This window comes from Myotis yumanensis, unplaced genomic scaffold (assembly GCF_028538775.1).
Source record: "Myotis yumanensis isolate MYYU_CA2020_CCGP unplaced genomic scaffold, mMyoYum1.0.hap1 SCAF_7, whole genome shotgun sequence".
In the NCBI taxonomy this organism is placed as follows: Eukaryota; Metazoa; Chordata; class Mammalia; order Chiroptera; family Vespertilionidae; genus Myotis; species Myotis yumanensis.
Window position 1 is genome coordinate 48,590,516 of NW_027223758.1, and position 23,268 is coordinate 48,613,783.

The 23,268-nt window shown below is 39.3% G+C and overlaps 1 protein-coding gene across 7 annotated transcripts in view; it reads right to left on the reverse strand.

Annotated features, from left to right (window-relative positions):
- Window positions 1–15,745, reverse strand: part of TMX3 (thioredoxin related transmembrane protein 3) — a 52,590-nt gene extending 36,845 nt beyond the window's left edge. For 2 of the 7 annotated variants that reach the window (XR_011472167.1, XM_070420440.1), the window contains exons 1-5: window positions 14,681–14,783; window positions 14,520–14,574; window positions 10,871–10,910; window positions 9,276–9,399; window positions 1,161–1,206 (exon numbers count right to left, since the gene is read on the reverse strand). Coding sequence is in view for 4 of the 7 variants with exons in the window: in XM_070420440.1 (XP_070276541.1) it covers window positions 1,161–1,206; window positions 9,276–9,399; window positions 10,871–10,910; window positions 14,520–14,574; window positions 14,681–14,768 (353 nt within the window). In the remaining 3 variants the exon portion in view is untranslated. Of the gene's footprint in view, window positions 1–1,160; window positions 1,207–9,275; window positions 9,400–10,870; window positions 10,911–14,519; window positions 14,575–14,680; window positions 14,784–15,629 lie in introns of those variants that run through there. The other 5 variants (XM_070420442.1, XM_070420443.1, XM_070420441.1 and 2 more) reach the window with 4 other exon arrangements.
- Window positions 15,746–23,268: the final 7,523 nt, after the last annotated feature.

Sequence of the window (23,268 nt, forward strand, 5' to 3'; positions counted from 1 at the left end):
AAGGCTGTATTTTGTTAAAATTACACGAAAATAATTTACTGTATATTTGATAGTTGCATTGCATCTATGTCTTCTAAATAATGAATAATCTACACATTCATGGTCAAGCACTGGTCAAAGCATTATAATTCTCACTGTTTTCTCTTTTTAAAGGCAAGTAAACGGCCAGGGAATTAATAGGACTTTGGTAGTGATTAAACAAATTTTAAGCCCTACAATATCATAGTAACTTGAAAGGTGCTCCAAGATTATAGAGTAAAGCAATGCATAAAAACATCTCTTATTGAAAATTAGGTAATTTCTAAAAGCCTGCCAATGAATTACATGTCCAACTAAGAATTAAAAAAAAGATTGTGATAGCACAACAGAATATCTATAATTAAAGAATGGAAAGGATAATTTACTTAACACAAGAAAGTAAAAGAGGTTTAGCAAACATTTAAAAAGTGGGGGAAGGTGGGAGGTCAACACAAACCCAAGAATAAAAAAATAAAATTACTCAAATTTTGAAATTTAAATTTTTAAAATAGTGAAAAAAAAACTTACTTCATTATAAAAATAAATTTTAAAACAATTTCACTCCCCATATTATCAAAATAAGGAGTGGATGAAATGCCTGAGAAAATTCAGTAAAACGATAATTATAAAATAAACCCTTTAGAATCCTTACCCCATTTCTTCCAACATATATACTATATGTTATATTTGATCAACAACTACAGATTACAATTAACATCTATAAATTTGATCCTCTTTCTTTCACTCTAATGAAATATCCTTCATAATTACAGAAAGTAAAATCTGTTAGAGACAGAGGAATCACATGACAAAGCAGAATACACTCTGGAGCTGCTCAAGGGTAAAAGACCTTCTGTAACTAGGATTTGTTACCTTGTCCTTCATAAAATATAGTAGACAACTGGCCTGTCACAGTCAAATCTTGTTTAATGTATCAGCCTTTAGTAAACAGCACATTCACTTAAATACAAAAACAAGCATAAAGATGCAGTCCCTCTCCTTTGATCACATCCTGCCCCTGGAAAGAACTACTGAACCCAAAACTTCACTCCTCCATGGAAAGTACTAGGACTTAATCTAATAAAATGTAAGTAGAGTGAACTAATAAAAATACACATATAAACATACAACACTCAACTTACAGCTTAATTGTTGGATAACCTCGAACTCCAAACTCTGAAGCAATGCCTTGATAAGAAAAAGAATAAAAATTCTAAATTTTTTTTAAAAATGAGAAACTAGGTCATAAATGAGCCTTTTTACTTAAAAAACATATATGTTTATACAAACTTATATAGATATGCTGTTTTACCTCTAAAGAGAATATAAACTCACAAAAAGAAAAACATGACGTTCTCATACAAAACAATTACTTAACAATCTAACCTACACCCTACACAAAATCCTATGACAAAGTAAGAAATAAGTGCCAAAAGAATAGTTAAAATTTTGACTCTAAAGTACTTAAAAAGATAGTCTTTTGTTTTAAAATATATAAATAAACACATATAAATAAAGTCTCACTTCTCATTTGACTTATTTTCCAGCACAAATATTTCTTTAAAAAAAGGGTGGGTAGGTGGGAGGGCCCATCTCTTCCTTTAATGTTTTCTGAGTCTTAAAAGAACTGCATTGCATTTTACCTTTAAAAACAGTCATATCTGCAAAATTATTTAATTTCTATAGTCAGTATATGATCTAAAAATCAACTTTATCCAAAAGGTTTTAGAAGTTTCTGCTTTTGTAATAACCTAGAATAATTCCAACAGACAACAAAGATTATTCTAAAATTAGAGGCCCAGTGCACAAAATTCGTGCATGGGTAGGGTCCCTAGAGGCTGCCAGCTGGGGCCTTCCTTCATTCTGCACCACCCTCTGTTGGTCAGCGCACATCATAGTTAGCGATCGAACTCCCCAGTCAAACTCCCAAGGGGACACTTTGCATATTAGGCTTTTATATATATAGATAGATCCTCAAGTTCAAATGAGATACATTTGGTACAGTAGCATCTTTTTAAAGGAAAGAAGAAATAGTAACAAGTACAAGCAAAGAATAGAGACTCAAGGCTTTAAGAATTATAGAAATCATGATAGTAAATTAATACTAATCCTTCACAGATTCAAGGCAACTAGAACAGTAAAGAAAAAGTAACAATTCTCAGTTAACAGACTATATACAATATATTTGCAGGACTATACAAGTACACTGTATTTACTGATCTCTCCATTTGTTAATTTTTTTTATTCCCACAATATTTTATTATCACAGCTGGGTGTAAGGAAACTATGTCTCCACGTGGGTTCTGGTTTACCTGTCATCATTTTAGTAATTATTAACCTTTGGTTTCAAATCACTCCTTACCAATATACAAGAATAACGACAAAGCAAATTTGTGGCAAAATAACATCCAAAATCTCTGTCAACCCTAAAGCTTCTCTCTTAAACATGGGGAGGGGGGAACCAGAAAGTGGGTTTTATTAGAGGCAACGCAACTGAAGCGGTAACAAAAATAAGGATTCAGGCTTTGAAGATGCAGGTCCTGCTTCTGAACTGTCATATGAACTTAGACCAGCCGTGGGCAAACTACGGCCCCTTTGAAATGAATAAAACTAAAAAAAAAAAAAAGACCGTACCCTTTTATGTAATGATGTTTACTTTGAATTTATATTAGTTCACACAAACACTCCATCCATGCTTTTGTTCCGGCCCTCCGGTCCAGTTTAAGAACCCATTGTGGCCCTCGAGTCAAAAAGTTTGCCCACCCCTGACTTAGACCAATTATATAATTTATCTGGGCCATCTCTAATTCAGGACTTACTTCTGTCAAGTATATTCTAATTGAAGACTGCTGTTATAGAGATTGCCTTCTTCCAAGTAAAAACAAAGAAATGATTTGGAGAGGCCCTGGCTGGGTTGCTCAGTTGGTTAGGGCGTTGTCCCAATATGCCAAGGTTGCGGCTTCAATATTCAGGCAGGGCACATACAAGAATCAACCAATAAATGCATAAAAAAGTGAAATAGCAAATCAATGTTTCTCTCTCCCTTCCTCTACAAATCAATATATAAAATAAATTTTAAAAAGAAATGATTTGGGAGACATTATGTGAGTAAAGTATTGTTCTTAATACTTCTCATTCCAAATTAAGGCAGATAAATACAAGCCCGCATCACCTTCAACCAGAGCTCATTAAAAACTGCCAAAGGTAAAGACTAACATAATTGATTGAGAGGACACATCCCACTAGCAACTCCTTATACAATGTAGTGTAACATTTATTTATATATAAATCAAATTGAAAAAATGAAATATGCAATCAAATAAGAAAATATAGTGGTGGTATTCTGTAACTTGGTGTTGTTTCTCACAATAGGCTTCAGAAAAATTTAACCCCATCACTTCATTTCCCTGACCTCAGTGTTTCCCAGCTATAAGCTGGAGATTATAATACCACCCACTCTGCAGTCCCTTTGCTCCTTGATCATATCTTTATTTCTGATAGAATTTCAATTGACAGTGATCCCTAAAACTTCAAACTTAGGTTTCCCTTGAGGAAAATGGTTGTATAATTTATAAAAGCACACAAGCAAAGCATGAGTTATACACATATAATGACCCACGTTAGCATTCCAACTTCATTTATCATCTGCGCAGCTCTGAATAATTTATTAACAAATTGCGGACAATCATGAGAATTCTCACTTCATATTACACAGTGTTTTACAAAGTATCATACTTTAAAAAGGTATTAGCCTGTAAGAACATTTAATAAATAACTTCAAAATGCAATGGGTATTTAATTTTAAAGCGTGCCTTTAACATTTATGTGAAACCTTTTTTGTACTTGTTCAATAGAAACTTATCTGGCCACTGGGTAAAACTAGCAATAAAACTACTGGTCCGCAATGTGTTAAGTTCTCTGATTGCTTCCCCATCTAAAGATACCACTCATCTTGTAGGGTTACGGGTGCGACTTTACCGTGAGAACACAAGTAAAAAAGAATCTAACAGAAAATCTGGCACACAGAGATCCTCAAATGCTAGGTCCATTTCCTTTCTATTCTTGATCCCGACTTTACTTTTAATTATCTGCTGATAATTCTATGTACAGATGATATTAATAAGCATTAGCATGTGTAGAAAACTTATAACTGGCTTTAATTTACATTTTTTGTTGGTTTCATTATTAGAGAATAGTTTGTATAGAAATCTAAGATTAATTCCTTTACAACTTGAAGAATCCATTTGTAACATGAATAACTTATCATTTTAAATAATCATAATTGAGGGGAAATGTGAAACCGCTATTTTTTATTTTCTCTTTGAAATGAAAACTTGAAGGGACAGACAAGCGTGGCAGTGGATTCATGGTGATCTTGGATTCTGGGTCTAATTTTACCTCTAAATTCAGTGACTGAAATCACTAAAAGTCATTTCACTGCTAATTACCTTCCATTACTTCATCTATACAATGGGAGGGAGGAGCAGTAAAGAGCTGAACTTAATTTAAAGTCCTTTTCAGCTCAAAAATGCTGTTTTTCTTAACATTTAGTGTTACTATGTGTCTGACATGAAAGGGAATAAAATATAGCAATGGTTCTCAATTGGGGGGAGGGTTGACCTCTAGGAGCCACTGGGCAATGTCTGGAGACTTATTTGGTGGCCACAACTTGGGAGTAAGGGGACAGTGCTACTTCTAGACATCCTACAATGAATAGGAACTCCTTCTCCCTCCAAAGAAAGAATTATTTGGCCCCAAATATCACTAGTGCAAATATAATCTGTGAACAAGGAATCAGAATACAAATGTTATTGGCCGAATGTCATTGCAAGTTTATAAATCAGAGAGAGGTAAAATATGAACTTTACCATACAACTGTCACAATTCCTCAACTTAGGTTGAGGAATAAACAGAATTTCAGTGGTTTCATAATAAAAATCAATACATCATTGCAGCTAACATTATAACTTTTTAAAATTCCAAACAAGACATACTTTTAGCACTCACTGTTGAAGGGATATGTACAAAGAGAGAAGCTAAAATACATATATGAATTCGCACTGGACATTACACAAATTTTTAATGTTATTTGGTTACAGTACTAGTTGACACCATGCATCAAAAAATTGTTGGTACAAAACCACAGGGCAGAATAAATCATGATAGTTCAAATTTCTCTAGTTCAAGAATTCTATACCGAGATTTGCTGGACGGAGTGTGATGGCATTTGCTTCCACTCACTGCAAGTATGTGCACGACTGAGAAATAAGCTACCCTCACAAATACTCTATGAGGTATTCTACAGTTGACCAGTGAATAATCCTATCCCACTCAAATCAAGGTTCTATAAATAACTATCCATCAAAATACTTAACTTTGTGATTCTCCAGCTTAAGCATGCAGCACAATCACCTGAAGTCCATGTAAAAATAGATTCTCATGACCCAATCTCAGAGATTTTCAGTCAGTAGAGCTGGTGTAAACTTTGGAATCTGAGTTTATATGAGCAACCCAAGTAACCCTAATGCAGGTAGTATGCAGACTACACATTGAGAAACACTGGCTCCGTGACTGCCTGATAGCCACCTAGGGGGATGGAAGAGCTACCCATGAAATAGCCAATCTGTTAGTATCCTAGAGTTAGACATGGAATCATATTGGCAGCTAGCTTGGGAAAACAAATTCAATTTGTTTACCTCTGATTCTAAGCTCTATGAAACTACCTGCACTGAAGTTGCCCTGAAGTATTTAAGGAAACTTTAAGAATTATATGCAAAAGAACTATTTGTAATCTCTAGATAATAGTTATTGAATATTTATCAACTTTTTTTAGATACTAAGAAGATAAATTTTTCTTTCTTCATAGCACATAAAACATCTCCATGATTCTATAATAAAATGAAAAATGCATCCATCACTGACATCAAACACTAAATAGTCCCATTCAATATTCTTAAGTTTACTGGTCACTGTTTGTCTCTCCCACTAAGAATGTAAGGTCCATGAGTAGAGACTTTTGTCTGCTTTGCTCACTCATGTATCACCAATGCCTAGAACATGTCTGTCATATCCTGAAATATGGTAAGCGCTCATCAAATACCTGTTGAATGGATGCTTACTCTACAGCACTGGAACAAAAGAATGACTTTTCAATAAGCTGTTTGTATGAGTCAAGCAGTCACAGAATCTACAAGCAAGCCTCACAGGTTGTATGCTGGTTGGGAGAGGAGTGGAGGTTTATTATTCAATATCCAAGGAGTAAAGGACAGAAAATGAATGAAGCATCTACCACAATGCCTGGCAGAGGGCAGTCCTCAGCACACACCAGTTCCTGGTCCCTTTTCTTAAAGCTAGAGGTTTGCTTCAGATAATGTATTAAATGTCTACGTTTCACACAATATAACCTCTGGCGAGATTTTTCCTCCTCTTAATTCAGCATAACATATTACACAATGCTAAGTGAACAAATAAGACCTAACTATCGTAAGATCAGAGGCAAATTTAAACCTATTAATGGTTTATGAAAATGAAATGAAAAAAAAGTCCATCATAAAGTATTTAAAAAGCTACAAACTATATACAAAGTCTTAAGACCTATAAGAAAACTGCTTTTAGTCCCAGCAATTAAAATACTTTCTTCTCTAAGCTACTCAGGAAAAAGTATTCACTATTTTTTTCCGATTCTCATGCCATGTAATAGTGCATACAGAGCACTTAATAAACACTGAATAAGCTAATGAATTATATATGAATTTCTGACATAATGTAAACTGTTATCACTGCAGCATCACATGAGTAGTTCTCCATTAAGATGCTTACTGACTTATAGGTACTATTTTTCTCATTATCTTTATACTCCCATATTCCTTTACACATTATTTTATTACTTCACTGAATGACTCAAAGGATCACAGACTGTGGCATGTTTATGACGTTATTGCACTTGTTAGTTTGTTCATCTCTCTCCCTCCATTTAACTGTATTTCCAGGACAAGAAGGATTTGTTTTGGTTCTTGTTTAATTTCTACAGACCAGTACAGGCTTGACAAACCAAACATTGACCGAGTGACCATGAATAAATGACCATATGAAGAATATATCTTTCCATGCATGTCTAATCAACATAAAAGTGTAGAAACAATAATTTACTTTCATGAGTAACAGTTGAAAGGAGTAATTTCTTAAAAATTTTTAAAAGCTTATTTCAAGAAATACCAATTCAAGCATATTAGTCTGTCTCTACAGTAACTTCTACCACTGATCTCTTCTCTCAAAGTTTCAACAATTCATTTGTGTGACTCAGTAATTCCAGCTCAAACATCATACATGTACTCTAATGCCCTATTCCAAAACATAAAGCAAAATACCACAAATTCAAAATAGCTGCTAACATGAAAATGCATACAAATTTCAATTTAGTATTATTTTCCACATAACCAGTTCAATAACTATGCTAAGAATCCTATACTATTATTTTTAACTGTTTTTCTTTCTACCACAGAGCTAATCTATCACATCTGTATCTTCACCCTTGAAAATGTCTCTAAAAATTACTGTTTCCTCTTTACTCTACTGCCAACCACCCAAGTCAAGGCTCCCAGCATTCTACACCAAGATGCACACAAGTCGACTTAGATGATTTTCCTGTCTCTACTCTTCTTTCCTTACTACATGTAGCAAGCCATTGGCCTTCTCAAAAATGTGTATTGCCTCTTTTTTAAAAAAAAAAATTTTTTTTTATATATTTTATTGATTTTTTACAGAGAGGAAGGGAGAGAGATAGAGAGTTAAAAACATCGATGAGAGAGACATCGATCAGCTGCCTCCTGCACATCTCCCACCGGGGATGTGCCCGCAACCCAGGTACATGCCCTTGACCGGAATCGAACCCGGGACCTTTCAGTCCGCAGGCCGACACTCTATCCACTGAGCCAAACCGGTTTCGGCTGCCTCTTAATTGATAAGCAATAAAACGTAAAACACTTTGTCCCACATGAGGGCCCCTTAAAATCTGGGATTACCTCTTAGCACCTTGTATGTAGTAGTTATTGTGGTAAGGGGTTTGAATATGAAATATCAGTACAATCATAACCTAGAAGATTATTACTCTTCCATTTACAGACAAGAAAACTGAAATGAAGAGATTAAGTATTTCCCGAAAGCCAAAAAAGCAGGACATGGAAGAGTTGGGATGAAAACATAGGTCTTTCTTGTTCCAAAATTGTATCCAGAGTATAACCCTGATTTTCTAAAATGAACTACTCATTACATACTTCCTCTTTCTTCACTAATTAAAGGAAAAAGGAACCTACATTTACTAAATAGAACAAGGGACTTTATATGTGCTACATTTTTGAAATCTCAAAATAATCATTAAGAGGCCTTACAATAAAAATTTACCTGTGTGGAAACCGAAGTTAGAGGTGCTAAGGCACTTGCCTGGTGCTGTACAGCAAGAGCATATCTAAATAAAGCATATACACAGCAGAGCCAGAATCTGTTCTCTGAAGCCATCCTCTTTCCAAATTTCTATGATGTCTCATACTTCTCTAAACTTAATTTTGTCTTTTCCCAAATCCTTTAAGACAGGCACTGGTAAACGTTTTCTGTATAGGGGATACAGTCTCTGTTACAACCACTCACTGTGCCAATGAAACATGAAGACAACCACGGATAATAGTATACAAACCAGTGTGCTGTGTTCCAGTAGAGCTCTATTTACAAAACCAGATACTGTAGTGGCCAGATTTCGGCCATGGGCCATAGTCTGCCAACAACAGTCTATTCTGTGGTACGCACTCAGTAAACTCATTTGCTCTAGTACTCTCTCTAAAGTGAATACTTTCCTGACCCTCACCTGCATTTATCCTAACTCAACTCGTCCTTCATATTCCCATTTAATCCTCAGCCATGCCGTCTCACACTACTCAAACAACAAACTCTCATTCTTAATTCACACAGCAATATCAATAGGTCAGGGCTCAAATTTCTATAGTTGCCGTAAGTCACAAATGATCTCAAGTGGGCTCAAAATAGAAACAATAGCTTACACATCTCCAATAGGCTTTAGGTTAACATATTTCATATTACACATCCAATGGTTAATTCATTTAACTCAAAAAGCAGTCTTAATTTAAGATAACTTTAATTTCACATGGGCAAAAAAACATGTATTCCTTCTTCTTACCTTGAATACAGCTTTGCAATTTTAGTTTCATTAGGCTAACAGTTAAAAAGTAAACTGAGTAAATGCTTACTAGAATAGGAAGTAGCATCCATCTTTCCAACTTTAACTGGCGAACCAATGCTTTTCATTTCAAGACCAACTTCATTCCAAATCGGCTCCAGTTTTTTACAATGACCACACCATGGTGCATAAAACTTGTTAAAAAACAAACAAAAACAATCACTAAAATACTGTGCTACTGTGGATATCAGCCTTCATTTTAAAGAATCTCTTTGACAAAATGATCTGATAATAATCTGTTTTAGACAAAACAAAGACTAAATATTACTTTCAATTGGTTAACATAAAACATAGACATAAAGCATACCCCTCAATAATGACACTATTTTAAGGTAACTTTAAATGATTACTGATATAGATACATGATTTACAATAAAAGCATCTTTGTTTCCAAGTGATGTGTCCATGTTATGTATAAAATGAGACCATCACATACAACACACATCATGTGCACACCCCTTAGGTGTTAATGATAAATTTGAATCTATTTCTACTACAAAAATTCCAACACAGCAGGTGCCTTTACTAGTTTAAGAGTAACCATTGATAAAATGGGAGAAACCATTAAGATGACTGGTTTGGCAGAGGGACAAATAAGGCAGGTAAAACTAAAACCACAGTTCTTCCTTCTTCAGAATCACCAGCAGGCTGAGGTGGTAACTGGTGTTAGGTTAAATGGTATTGCTGTACTTTCATGAAATAGGACTTATCTATTTGTGAATACTATACTTTGGCAATGTTCAAATACAAGCATGAGAGAGAGGGAGAAATACACAGTGAACCTTGAGCCCACAGCTCTGCTACCGTGAGTCTGTCTCTTCCGCTGCCACTCTCCTCTTTTACTGAGGCAGGTGAAAATGAACTCCACACACCATAAAGTGTGAATATAATCCACACTTGAAAATGAGAAAAATTTGACTTTGTTACTATTAAGATGAAAGATGATTTTGACTGCCAAGTGATTAATATACACAGTCTCTTGGGTAACATGACAAACCGAGAGTGAATTCTGAAATAAAAATCATACAATAATCTCCCTCAGACACAATCCACAAGCCAACCTCACCAGAACTTCATCAAAGTCAAGTTCCTTCCCAGGAACCTTAAGGCTCTGAGGTTCATTTTAATATAAAAACCCAAACAGTACTACTTAAGAAAACAAATTGAGTAATGTATCTCAGTACTAACTGTATATATTTGGGTGAAAGAGAATCTATATATATAAAAGCCTAAGTGACTGGCCAACTGGCCAGTAGCTATGATGTGCACTGACCACCAGAGGGCAGACGCTCAACACAGGAGTGGAAACCACAGGCTTGGAAACATAGAACAGACTGATGAATCTCAGAGAAAAGGGGGGTGAGGGAGGGCAGGAAGAGATTAACCAAAGATCTTATATGCATACTAGAGGACCCTCAGCCTGACCTGTAGGGATCGGGCCGAAACCGGCTCTCTGACATCCCCCCGAGGGGACCCGGATTGTGAGGGTGCAGGCCAGGCCGAGGGACCCCACTGGTGCACGAATCCATACACTGGGCCTCTAGTAGAAAATAATGTTTAAAATTGTAGGGGTGGTTAATTAGTACAAAAATTTTACATACTCACATCTACAAGCCAAATGTCATCTTTTCGATTGTCCTTAAACCTACAAAAAAAAACAAGGAAACAAGTCTTTGTATGTTTCTACTTTACCACTGAATAACAGGTGGGGATAATCAGTTGATAAATATAGGGGCATGCAACAAATTCTTTTAATAAATTTTTACGTGCAAATTTTACTCAATGATCTCTAAATCTTATTCATTAAACATCATAATAAAAGTAGAGAACTGAAGTAATGAAGTGGCAGTTGGTAGAAACACAGACACATGCTCAGCACCTATGCCTTCTGCTCCATTCACACCTAGAGTTAGTTAATGCAGCAGACCTGAGGCTGCTATCCTTGTAAAGCTTGCCTGCCTTGGGTTGCCCTGAGTTGGCATCTGGGAACTTGAATTTCAGCTTCTGATAATGATGACTCAGTGGTTTTACACTGAGCAAACAACGTGGTTGTGTGAGAATAGCTGCTCTCCTTCTTGCTCTTTCCAACCCCTAAATAGAAAAGAGTTCTAGGAATTGATGGGCCCAATCAGCTACTGATGCTGTCATATAACCCATGTGGGGATCTGGATGGCACTCATCTACCAGGTTATCAGAAAGGCCACTGCCTTTGAGTTGGGCCCCAACTAGCAGGACACCCTGGCAGCCCTCCAGCAGGCCACCAGGGGTCTCTTCTCTTGGATTCCACGGATCTATATCTTCCCCAAGTTGACTGAAAGATACACCCCTTTGAGAGGCAGTTATTGGCCTGTTGCTGGGCCTTGGCAGCCAAGTGCAGTAGTAGGCTCATGAGCAGAAATTCCAATCATGCTGCTAATGAGGGAGACCCTGGACTCTATGGTGTAGTGGCAAAGGCACAGGAGCCCAGCCGGAGTCTTACGACTCCATGAAAAGGTCTCCCAAGTGCCCCTCCACCTCTCAGGAATAACATCCCAGGAGCCTCCTCTAGTCCAATGGGGAACCAGAGACAGAGTCCTCCTGGACTTCCCCTGGACCTGGGTCAATGATGGCTCCTTTGGGTTAACTTACTGGAATAGAATTGGGTGTGGACACCATTCAGCCTTCACCAAGCATGGTGGAGTACTTTGGGAAGCAGAGCTTGAGTCTGGCGCCTTAGACCACTCGGCCATCCTGACACATGGTGGAGTACTTTGAACTTGTAAGGCTACTCCTAATGGCTAGGACTATAAGATGATCTGACCACTGCTCTCCCACCTCCCATTCCTCACTCCAGCCCTAGCAAATAAGCACTGCTGTATTTTCACGGGCCTCTATGCTGACAAAGGAAAACGGAATCGAGAAGCATACCAGGCTTGTCAGCTAAACATGGAAATGAATTGTTACCCCAGAGCAAACAGGGGTGTAACTGATTGCCTGCTGGGTCCATCAGAGGACAGAAATTCAGATACCATCTTGGATTGGGCTGGTGTGAGAAGACACTAAACTAGCACGAAAAACCTGTCCTTCTTGTCAAACCCTGGCATCAGTGGTTCAGGGAATTCAAAGCAGGTAGCACACACTGCACCCCTCATGATGGTGGGCCATATCTGTCAGACAACAGAACATCCATCTAAAGAAGGTGAGGGTTTTGGGTGCCTATGCCTGTTCATCTTCCCTTCCTCCTCCCCAGGTAAACTCATGGCTAAAGTCATGGCTGTCAGGCCATTCTAAAGGAGGAGGTCTACAGGACGATGGGCCAGGTACAGAAAGCTAGGGCAGAAAGCTCCAGATGCCTACCAAGGGGCAAACCTGAGAAAACAAGAACCTTGCCCCCGGGGCAACGTATCCTCCCCTAGAATATCACTGGTAATGCAGTTTGGACCCTTGATCTTTCATATCGCTGGTCAGGCTGTTTAGACCACCCCTGGCCCTTTTCTCTCTAAAGATAACATCTAGGCCTCAGTTGTATTTCAGCTTCAGGCCCAGAAAAGCAGCAAAACCAGACAAGTGGTGCCTTGGCTGCCTCAGGACTAACTATATTGACTAATGACCCCCTGGTGGAGTCACTAACCAATTGGTGGAGAACACCATGCTTAAAGAGCACATCTGGAAAACTGATGAATATTCTATTAAGACTCTCCCGGGAAACCTCTATTTCCACCTGCAAGAGAGAGAAATATGCTCAAGGCAAAGGACCCAGTGCGCACTCTCTCAGCAAAGAGCAACCGCTTGCCATTCCTCCACAGGCATGTATCCCCCAACCTCTAAGGGACCCTATGAGACTTGCAACCAGGGGAGCAATGAGCAGCAGCAGCTTGTCCCAGGCTCTACCCCTGAACCTGTCTCCAAGGCTCCCTTTTCTCTAACTTCCCAGTGAGACAAAGCAGCCCAGCCTAGGCTCTCCTGTTGCTTCTTCTATGCCCTTCTTCGTTTTACTGTCCTAAATACATTTTTTGTTGCCATCATGACCCAATACCCTTTGGCTCAGTGCTGTGTAGCCCATCCCTTTGGATATCTCCATCACCCATCCCCTTTTCCTTAAATAAATCCAATTATTCTTTTTCACTGTCTAAGATGGCTATTTAGCCTGTCTCCGTACCACTGACTTTAACCTTTAACATTTAAGAACATTACCTCCCTGTTGACAATGGTTCTCCCAGGATCAAACAGTTTCTGTAAACAATCTGCTAGTACTCCCCAGTACTCACTGGCATGGCTGATAAAGGACCCCATAGGCCCCTGAGGCTTCTGCTTGTCAGAACGGCATGTGCTCAACTGACCACCCTGCTGCTACAGCAATGTTGTCATGTGGAGGTGGTAAGTAGGACAACAAGTCAAACTGAAAGTAACAATGGAGGCTTTCTTCATTTACTGCTACGATGCAAGCCAAGGGGCACACAAAAAAGGCGCCAGCTCCTCAGTGTTCCATTTTCCCAAGTGGAATTGCACCAGGCAAGGGTCAGCACATACAGAGGAGCAGTGAACCAAAGGCTTCTTCTGCCTCTGCCTCTTTATGGACCCCTGGGTAGAGGAACGGCCAGGGAAAAGGGACAGGAGGTGAAAAGCGCTGAGTCCAGGTGGAGCAAAGTGCCTCGGCCAAGCCCCTCAGTAAGCAGGTCTCTGCAAGGTGCACAGGAAATGCCTTAGGTGAGCCCCCTGCCTCCTGCCTAAAGGCAAGTGGGCTAGGAATGCAAATATGTAGCCTAGCTAGCGCGCTGGCCCTGGAGGCCTGAGTCTATGACTACAACTCCCTCCAGAGACTGCGGGGCACTGGTTGTACAGCGAGTTTAGTGTGGGGAGGGTAGTTTCCCCTCGGAGGCCTGCCAGGTAAAGCCTTAAAATTGTCTGAAAGATCACACGTTGGGTTTTGGTCTGGAGCACGATTCTTCACCTACTATAAGCAAGGCCTTGTGATTAATGCTGTGGTACTGTAAAACACACACACACACACACACACACACACACACGGTCCCAAATTCCAGCAGCCACTTACTGATTAAAGCAGAAAAACATAGCAAATACAGGTGAAATGATAAAATAGAACACAGATGAGTTTGGCACTTTTTAAAATCTTACAACTTAGTAAAACTCTTTGAACAAAATTAGTGCTATATATAGTAAGCACTGGTTATTACTGGCTCTATTATTAAAAGACTAGATTCATACAAATATTCAGAGTTGGAAGAAGAAACTACTTAAAAATATATATACTCACGATTCATCTAAATCTTCTACGAATCCTTTACAGAAAGCCATCTCAAGTAAAAAAACTGAAAGAAACAGACAAAACATATATAATAAATGCTGGTGTATCATTTGGCTTGTACTATAAGCTCAGTCATCTAAAAAAAATGTTTTTGATTTTTATCAACCTACCAAAAAATTCATTGAACCATCCCAGGGCACACGTGATGAAAAAGCGTAAATAGTTCAAATGTTTAATAAACACTCTGCATGCAACCATACTGTAAAAGCTGGTAAATCACAGAGGTTCTTTTTAAATATACTTCCACTTTCATCCCATTTTTCCTTGTTACATGCCATCTTTTTGGAATAGGGATAGAAATCGTAGTTTTTCCTTTTTCTCTAATACCAATGATCTCCTCGGTATAAACTCCAAATACCATTCCACATACCTTAGCTTTTAAAAAAAAAATTATATTGTTGAAAGCATTACAGGTGACTCATTTTCCCTCCAGTAACCCCCGCTTCCCCACCCTTTCCCCTCCCCAGGTGTTCACCGCACTACTGACTGTGTCCATGAGTTTTGCATTTATGCATTTACGTTCTTAGGTTAATCTCTTCCAAACGGTTAGTTTTTATTCCCAATTTTATAGGTCTTGAGCTCCACCACCAATACGTACTCCGGAAGAGGATCTGGCACGTCCTGGTTACTGAGTGAAAACAGCCCAGAGAGAAACAGGGGCGCGGGGGCTGAGCAAAGGCCGACCCACATTCGGGGCACTTTCCCCCGGGCACCTGAGTCTGTTCGGCCCTGGGACACCCCTCCCTTCGCCCCCTTCTTCCCACAGGACAAGACTCGGAACCTAAAGCCAAAGCCCTGAGTGGCTGCACCCTCGGAAGGGAGCATCCTTCACGCCTGTAAGTGGAGCCAGCGCTCCGGAAACTTCCTGCCACCCCCAGAATCAGAACCGAACGGAGGAAAACGCATCCTTCCCGCGCGTGACACTGGTGTCGGGCAGCCCGCGTGGGAGGAAGGAGCCGCGGTGAGGGAGATCTCGGCGGACCCCGCGGCCGGTCCAGGCCCGACCCCATCCGGGGAGGGTCCCCGCGCCCACCCGCACCACCCCCGCCAGGCCTGTACCAGTGGCGCAGAGCCGCAAGGCAGCCCCGGGTGTCCGAGCTGCCATGGTCGCCGCAGGAGAGCTGCAGGCCGAGGGGAAGCAGTAGCGGCGGCCGCCTGCGCTCCCGGAAGGGGAACCGGGGCGCGGAAGGGAAGCTGGGCGCTGAGGGCAGGGGCGGGGCAGCTCCCAGGACCCGCCGGCCTCCGCCTCGGAGCATGCGCGGAACCAGAGCGCACGCGCAGAACTGGGGCGCATGCGCAGTCGCGTCCACGCAGGTTGGCGTTCTCAGTGGCCTCGGGGAGCGTGGGAACCGCGAGTGAGGTCGCTGACCCGGGCGGGCGAAGCGGCCAGTGCCGCGTGGGTGCGTTTCAGGGAAGTTCAGTTCCGGCTGAACTTGAAGAAGGAGGTAGATTCCGACAGCGCAGCTTGAGGTTGGATTCTGCCCGGTTTTTCCCTCGCTGCTCAAGTGCAGTGAAGGATGAGATTCCTGCAGAGGTGCGGTAGCTAGCAATGGTTAGAAAGGTTCTTTTGCTGCGGGACCCTCCATGTACTATTTCAACAGTCTTTGAACCTGTTTGCAAAATAGGATATCTGTCTTAGGATGGAAAGCTCGTGTTTGCCAACTAAAGGAATACCTTTAAAAAAAATTTTAAATCTTGAAACCTGGAAAAATGAAGTTGATCATAGGATATATTTTTTGATGATTTGTTCCTCTATGTTTTCTTTTAGAGATAAAGTACTTGCTATAAAACTTTTGTTGCTGTCTTTCTACACAACAAAAATGATTTGTAAAAGCGACAAAGTTTTTTAGGATGGTTTCAGCAGCAGTCACTACACCTAATTCAAATGAAATTTTTGTAGAACATAAAATTTCAGGATTTAGATAGTTATTGAATGTTTGTTGTGAGAACAGAAATGGATTGCAATGTCAGCCGATTCACTTTAAGTTCAAAATTCCAACAGGCAGAAATCTCATAAACATTGCTATTCCCCATGATTCGAAGGCTAAATTATAATCTGATTGAGAGTAAGCCCCAGGCTTCCTCCCTTTTATGCATTTAGTCTAGTACCCAATGCAGACGTTCAGATTCAAAAATATTTTTAATTGAGCGTTTAGTTTAAGAGCTAAACATGCATAAATATGTAATCCTCTTCAAAGTTCTCAAAGTAGAATATATTATGGATGAGGATCCAGGGACTCAGAGGAGATAATTTCCTTAATAACTAAAAAGAATGAAGTTGTTATCGAAACAAAGTCTCAGACTCCAGAGCCGGTGTTCTTTTGTTTTGGGGCTTTGTTGTTGTTGTTTTTTTGTTGTTTTTTAGAACATTACTTTCATTTGTGCCTTAGGTGAAACATGAAACACAAGAGATCAAATTGTTCTCAAGGTAAGAACAAGGCTTCTTTTGAAAAACAAATGAACAAATACACAAAAACAAATAACTATACATCATATGCTAACACCAAGTAAAAACACCAAGGTAACTGTATATAACAAATAAACAAATTGCCTGAAACTTACCCTTTCAAAAATAACCTAATCCAAGTCCCAAACCCACCCTAACTTTTCCTCCTGTCTGTGAATCTCTATAACACATTTTCTGTAATTCTGTATTATCTATATTGCTTTTACACAGATAGCCATTCATTATATCTCAAGCTAGACAGTAAGTTCCCTTGAGGAGAGAGACTTGACTGATCTACTTCTGCTATGTAACAGGCACCCATCAAAGACTAGCTGGCATTTATTTTTTGGCAAGCATTTATGACCTGGTTGGAGTGAGAAGGATGTGTGCTGGTGGTAGGATATGGAATCTAGGAGAGTAAGATACAAATTACAAAACAGTCAACATCTAATAGACAAAAGGGCTAATATCTCTTTGATTTGCTAATACTAAAAGCCAGACTACAGTATAATTCTCAACAGCACGATATTTTTAAAAATATATGTATTTTTATTGATTTAAGAGAGGAAGGGAGAGGAAGAGATAGAAACATCAGTGATGAGAGAGAGAACCATTGATCAGTTGCCTCCTGCGCTCTCCCTACTGGGGATCAAGCCCGCAACCCGGGCATGTGTCCTTGACCAGAATCGAACCTGGGACCCTTCAGTCCACAGGCCGATGCTCTATCCACTGAGCCAAACCAGCTAGGGCAGCAGCACAGTGAAAAACAAAACAAAACAAAAAAAAACCACACACTTCATTGCAACCAAAAGTTATATACCAGTTGTTAACTTCTGCTCTATTGAATGTCACCAATATTTGTAGATAATGTATTACGTGCTGAAGGTATGGTCATTCAATAGAAAGCAATCCTGACGTTGCGTTGTGGCTGCTGGTGAAGATGAATCTTGGAAAACCTGTGCTTCCACCTTCCTTTGCAGCAGCCTGAATTCTGGCTGATCCACTGTAGAGAGTCCATATGAGCATTCAGAATTCTGCAGATCTGCTGGGACAGGTCAATAGTGTCAGGTCTTTCAGATATACTCAGGTGCTCAATACTGTCCTGCAGATCCTGGGCCATTTGTTTCAGCTGAGCACCTATGTTTTCTGCTACTTTGTAAATCCTCTCATACTCCTCATCTACATAATTTGCATAAACAGATCCATTGTCCTTCCCAGACTCCCCTAAAGAGGTAAAACAAAATAAGGTAATTTTCTTTAATATCAAGGAAGTAGATAAGAAGTTTATTATTACCACACCTATTAAATATTGCATTGAATGTTCTGGCATGTGTAGTAAAACAGAGAAGCAAAAAGGATAGTGTAAGGATGGGAAGAAAAGGAAACTGTAATTGATTACAGATAAGACTATGTTGGAAAATTTTAAAAAATAATGCAAATTATTAACACTAATAAAGTTTTACCAAAATAGGTAGATTTAAGGTCATGCAAAAATTAATTGTATTTCTTTAAAATAGCAATAAAGAGAACACATACATTTAAAAAACCTTACTGTACCCGGGCAGTATGGCTCAGTGGTTGAGCATCATCCTTTGAACCAGGAGGTCAGGGTTCAGTTCCTTCTCAGGGCACATGCCCAGGTTGCTGGCTTGATCCCCAGTAGGGAGTGTGCAGGAGGCAGCCGATCAATGATTCTCTCTCATCATTGATGTTTCTCTCCCTCTCTCCCTCTCTTTCCTTTCCTCTCTCTGAAATATATGTATATTAAAAAAAACAAAAAAACTTATTGCACTGAGACAATATCCATAAACACAATGCAATTGATTTGGATCCAAATCTTACACCATTGACAAAAATTAATTCCAGGGAGAAAGAAGATAAATGAATAAGCAAAATCTTTAGAAGAGTAATATAAGAGTACCTGTTATATTTGGTGTTTTAATACTAAATATAAAATGTAAGATTTCATAAAAATAAATTCCTTGATTAAGTGTTTTAGGTGAGATTCAAGGCTATCATTAAAACAGGTCAGATCCTCTTACCTATTACAAAGATAAATGTATATAAATGTAATGCTCTATTTTCTTTTTTATAAAAATATCTATATTTACTTCTAAGTCTCCTGGGGATGAAAGGTGCTAACCCAATTGTGGGAGTCAAACAATATTCCTGTTAATGAGGTTATTCACATCTAGAGAGTTAGACCGTAGAGTATAATGGAATATAAAGAACCTTAAATTCTTGTCTGTGACCATGAAGAAACACGTCTTTTTGTGTATCACAGACTCAGGACTTTAGAAGATTTAATGTATTTTAGTGAACCATAGTCATTATTTCATTTTTTAAAAATATATTTTTATTGATTTCAGAGAGGAAGGGAGAAGGAGAGAGAGATAAAAACATCAATGATGAGAGAATCATTGATTGGCTGCCTCCTGCACGCTCCCCCACTGGGGATCGAACCCACAACCCGGGCATGTGCCCCTGATTAGAATTGAACCCAGGACCCTTCTGTCTGCAGACTGATGCTCTATCCATTGATCCAAACCAGCTAGGGCTCATTATCTCATTTTTGATGCTCATATTGTCACAATCCAACCTTTCTAATTTGGTACCTGTGTCTTTACCTCTTCATTATCAGTCTGGCCCTATCTGGGATGCCAGGTCTCTAGGCCATTTCAGTGGGCAAAAGGAAAAACAATTTTATTAATAATAGCATGTCTCTGTAAATATATACTTGTTATGTAATCTACACATTAATGTTAATTCAGGTGTACATCATTTGTCAAATTCATCTGGAGAGAAGCCCTTCAAACTGACCATTGTCCCTAAGACTGAAATCTCTGCACACCATTTCCCCTTTAGTGAAAGTTATATGAGTCAGTGTAGTCCAAGCTCTTTTTGAAGTAAACATTTTTTTCTTATAAAACTGTGATTGCATCTTATATCAAAGGAGAATAATTTACAGTTTTCCAGATTTAAGTTTTAGAATCTTCTAAATATTTTCTATTTTTTCCTTCAAATAAAAATAATTTTCCAGTCCTCTGACTTTAATATTCTAAGGTTGTTCTGAGGAACTTTCTCCATTTGGATATATGTTCAAGTATTCAAATGTTAAAGTTCAGGGAGTGGAAGAGTTAATTTCAGAAAAATTCTGCTTCAGAGGAGGAATCTTGAACCTCTTTCACGAGGGCTGGAGTTTGTTGGAGTCCAGGCTTTTACGTGAGTGCCCTGTGCATTTAATATTTCTAGTATTTCTGGGGCCCCACAAAGGGCTCATGAAATAGTCATCAGACCTTGAGGTCTTATTCCCCTAAGTGGCGGTTTGGCATTTCTTGAGGGCTTTTCTGAGGAATGTCTCCTGGTTATCTTTCTTTTGTAACTCTGACCTGACCACGGATAAGCAATGGCTTCATCTATCCAGGGCTGAAGTTTTTCAGTTTTCACAGAACTATGGAGAGTTTTGGGGAGGAAGAAATTTTCCTCTTCCCATCTAGGTTCTTCTGGCTGGACAATAATTAAAGCAACATGAGATAAGTTAACAAGAGAAAATAATAAAACTTAATTAATAAATACATATGGGAATCCCACATACATGGTAGGTTCAGAGACAGAAAGGGAAAATGAGGTATATACAAGTATGGCATTCTGAGCTCAGGATGAGGTCAGGTGACTTGGGCCTGTGGAGGGGGAGGAAGGTCATTGGCAGGATGGTAAGAAGAGCAGATGTTCAGTAGTTAGGTGTTTGTCCTGTCATACAGATAGGCCATAAAAAGCTATTTCTGGTAATAACTCTTATTATGAGGAAGGCCCCCAATTTAAATTCTTCAAGGGAGAGGTAAAAGTTTCTCTTGAGTCTCAGTTGCCTTTAGCTCAAATAATCTACAAAGTAGCAGATCTTGGGGAGGCCTGTTCTGACCCACTTCAATGGAAGACTGTAATTTTGAGTCATTCCAGTGATAAGTTTACAGACCAGGGGCCATGACAGTTACACGTGAGTGGAACAAGGGCAGGAGCCCTTCCCCATCCTTGGGCTGAGAACCTACCATAGAGTGATCCATCCTAGGGGCAAGGAAGATGTCCAATTTAGGAGAACTGTGTAGAAATATACGAGCTGGGGAAAAGGTGATACAGAGGCCAAACAGACTTAGTTTATGATCCTTGTGTGAATTCAAAAGTCTTTCTGAACTAAAACAGCTCAGAAATGGAGCCAAAGCCTGGCAGGTCAGCTCCAGACAGCAAAGGGGTGAAAATGAGGTGGTTCTGAAAGTGAGACACCCATGACCGAGCTCCCACGTGTTCTGACTTTGTCCTGGAAAATAAGACCACAGACTCAGAATTTAAAAACACAAGAAAAACATAAATAAAGGAGAGGGGAGGAGTGCACGTCACGTATTGCTTCCTTAATACATTACAATTACAGACCTGGTTAAGCCCCTTTGAGAATGACAGTTCCTGTGTGGTTAACAGAAGAGCAGACAGGGAAGAGTAGACATTGTGAGGCTGACCAGGGGAAGGGATGCTGGACTCCAAGTCCTGGGTTAGGAAACTTCAAGATGTTTGAAGGAGTCACTGAAAATATAGCTTTCATTGGCGTTGTAATACTTTTCTAATACAATATTTAGGATCTGTCCTTTTGTTGACTATCTTGTTCAAACTACTGACTACCTGGGGCCGAGTTGTTCATAATTGGGCTCTGACAAATAAATTCTTACACTCCTGAAACAAAGGTAAATTTGCATTTGTCAAAGGCATACCACACCCAAAGCACATCCCATATGTTACTATCTAACGCATTCACACCAACTTCAACTTTTAGCACTTGGTAAACTCTGCAGATGAGTAAACTGAGATTTAAGAAATAACCTAGCAATAACTTCCCTATAATGAGAAGTTACCTAAGAGGCCTTCTGACTAACCTCCTCTCTACGTTCATTTATTGGACAGGAACTTGACACTTAATTGCATGGGTTTGCTCCTTCCATTTGGTGATGGTCTTTTCCTAAGAGCGAAGATAGATTCTGTGCCTGAAAGGAGCTTTAGGTTTGAATTTCTGTTAGTAAAGAGAATGGTGACATCTGTTGGTACCCTGTGTTTCAGCACCAAAGAGGTAGGCCTGAGCAGCTCCCAAATTTGACCCAAGTCCTGCCTGCCTTTCCCAGGAGAGGTCACAGATACACATGCAGATGGGGAAATAACAAAGCCCACACTTTATTTATAATAAAGCTTTATTATGCACTGAGCCCAGCTCTTTGAACAAGATTTTGAAAGAGCTGAAAGCTTCTAGAATATCTTTGCAAAGAAACCCATATTACAAAGAAGCTTAAAAAGTCAGACAGAAAGCATTTCACAGTGGTTGCTATAGCAGCAAAAGGACACCTGTCCTCTGGGAGAAGCAGAGGAGAATAGTGAGCCGCCCCAGGTTCCAGGGCTCATTAAGAGGCCCAGGATGACAGGAGGTACCCAGCCCTGAAAAGGCAAATGCCAGAGAAGTGTCTCTAAGTGCATTTATTACACAGGGCTGCTGCACCCGAGTAGAGATGAGCAAAAACATCAGGCACCGATGTATGTATTATCTTCAAAGTCCAAATTGCATTTAAAGTCAGTGTGATGCAGTGTGTCTTGAATGCCACCAGATGACAATAGCAAGAGATCACCCTCATAAACTGGTTTCTGATAGATATTATGCATCACCTATATTTAAACCATGAATGGGAATCCATGAATGCCAAGGGTTTTATAAGTCACAATTTTAAGAGTAAGGAATGCCTCCTAACTCAGTCATCTGAAAATGAGTCCCCCCCCATTCATTTCTTCTCAGGCTTTAATAAATGTCACTGTTTTCAGATATGTTCTTCAAGCTAGAGGTAACCTGATTAAGTGTGTGTCCTGAAAGAAACTCGTGATCATTCTAATTACCGTTCTTTAGACATTTTCCATCTTGTTTTCCACAAACTTGGCAGGACAGAGACAGAGTGTGTGAAAAGGACAAGTAGTTCCTCTGTCTTCTTCCTCCCTGACCTGCTGGTATTTTCTAGAATTGAGTATGGATATTATTTCTTTTGAATATCTTTGAGATTTGGTGTTTTAGACCACATGACACTTTCATGATGACATGTCTCTCCCAGCAACTTGTCAGTATTTCCTTCATGAACGTTTATAAAGGAATTCTTTGTTTAGAAACATTTCTGAAGCCATATATTGTAGACATATATTTTTATTTTATTATAACAATATAGTTTTATTATAACA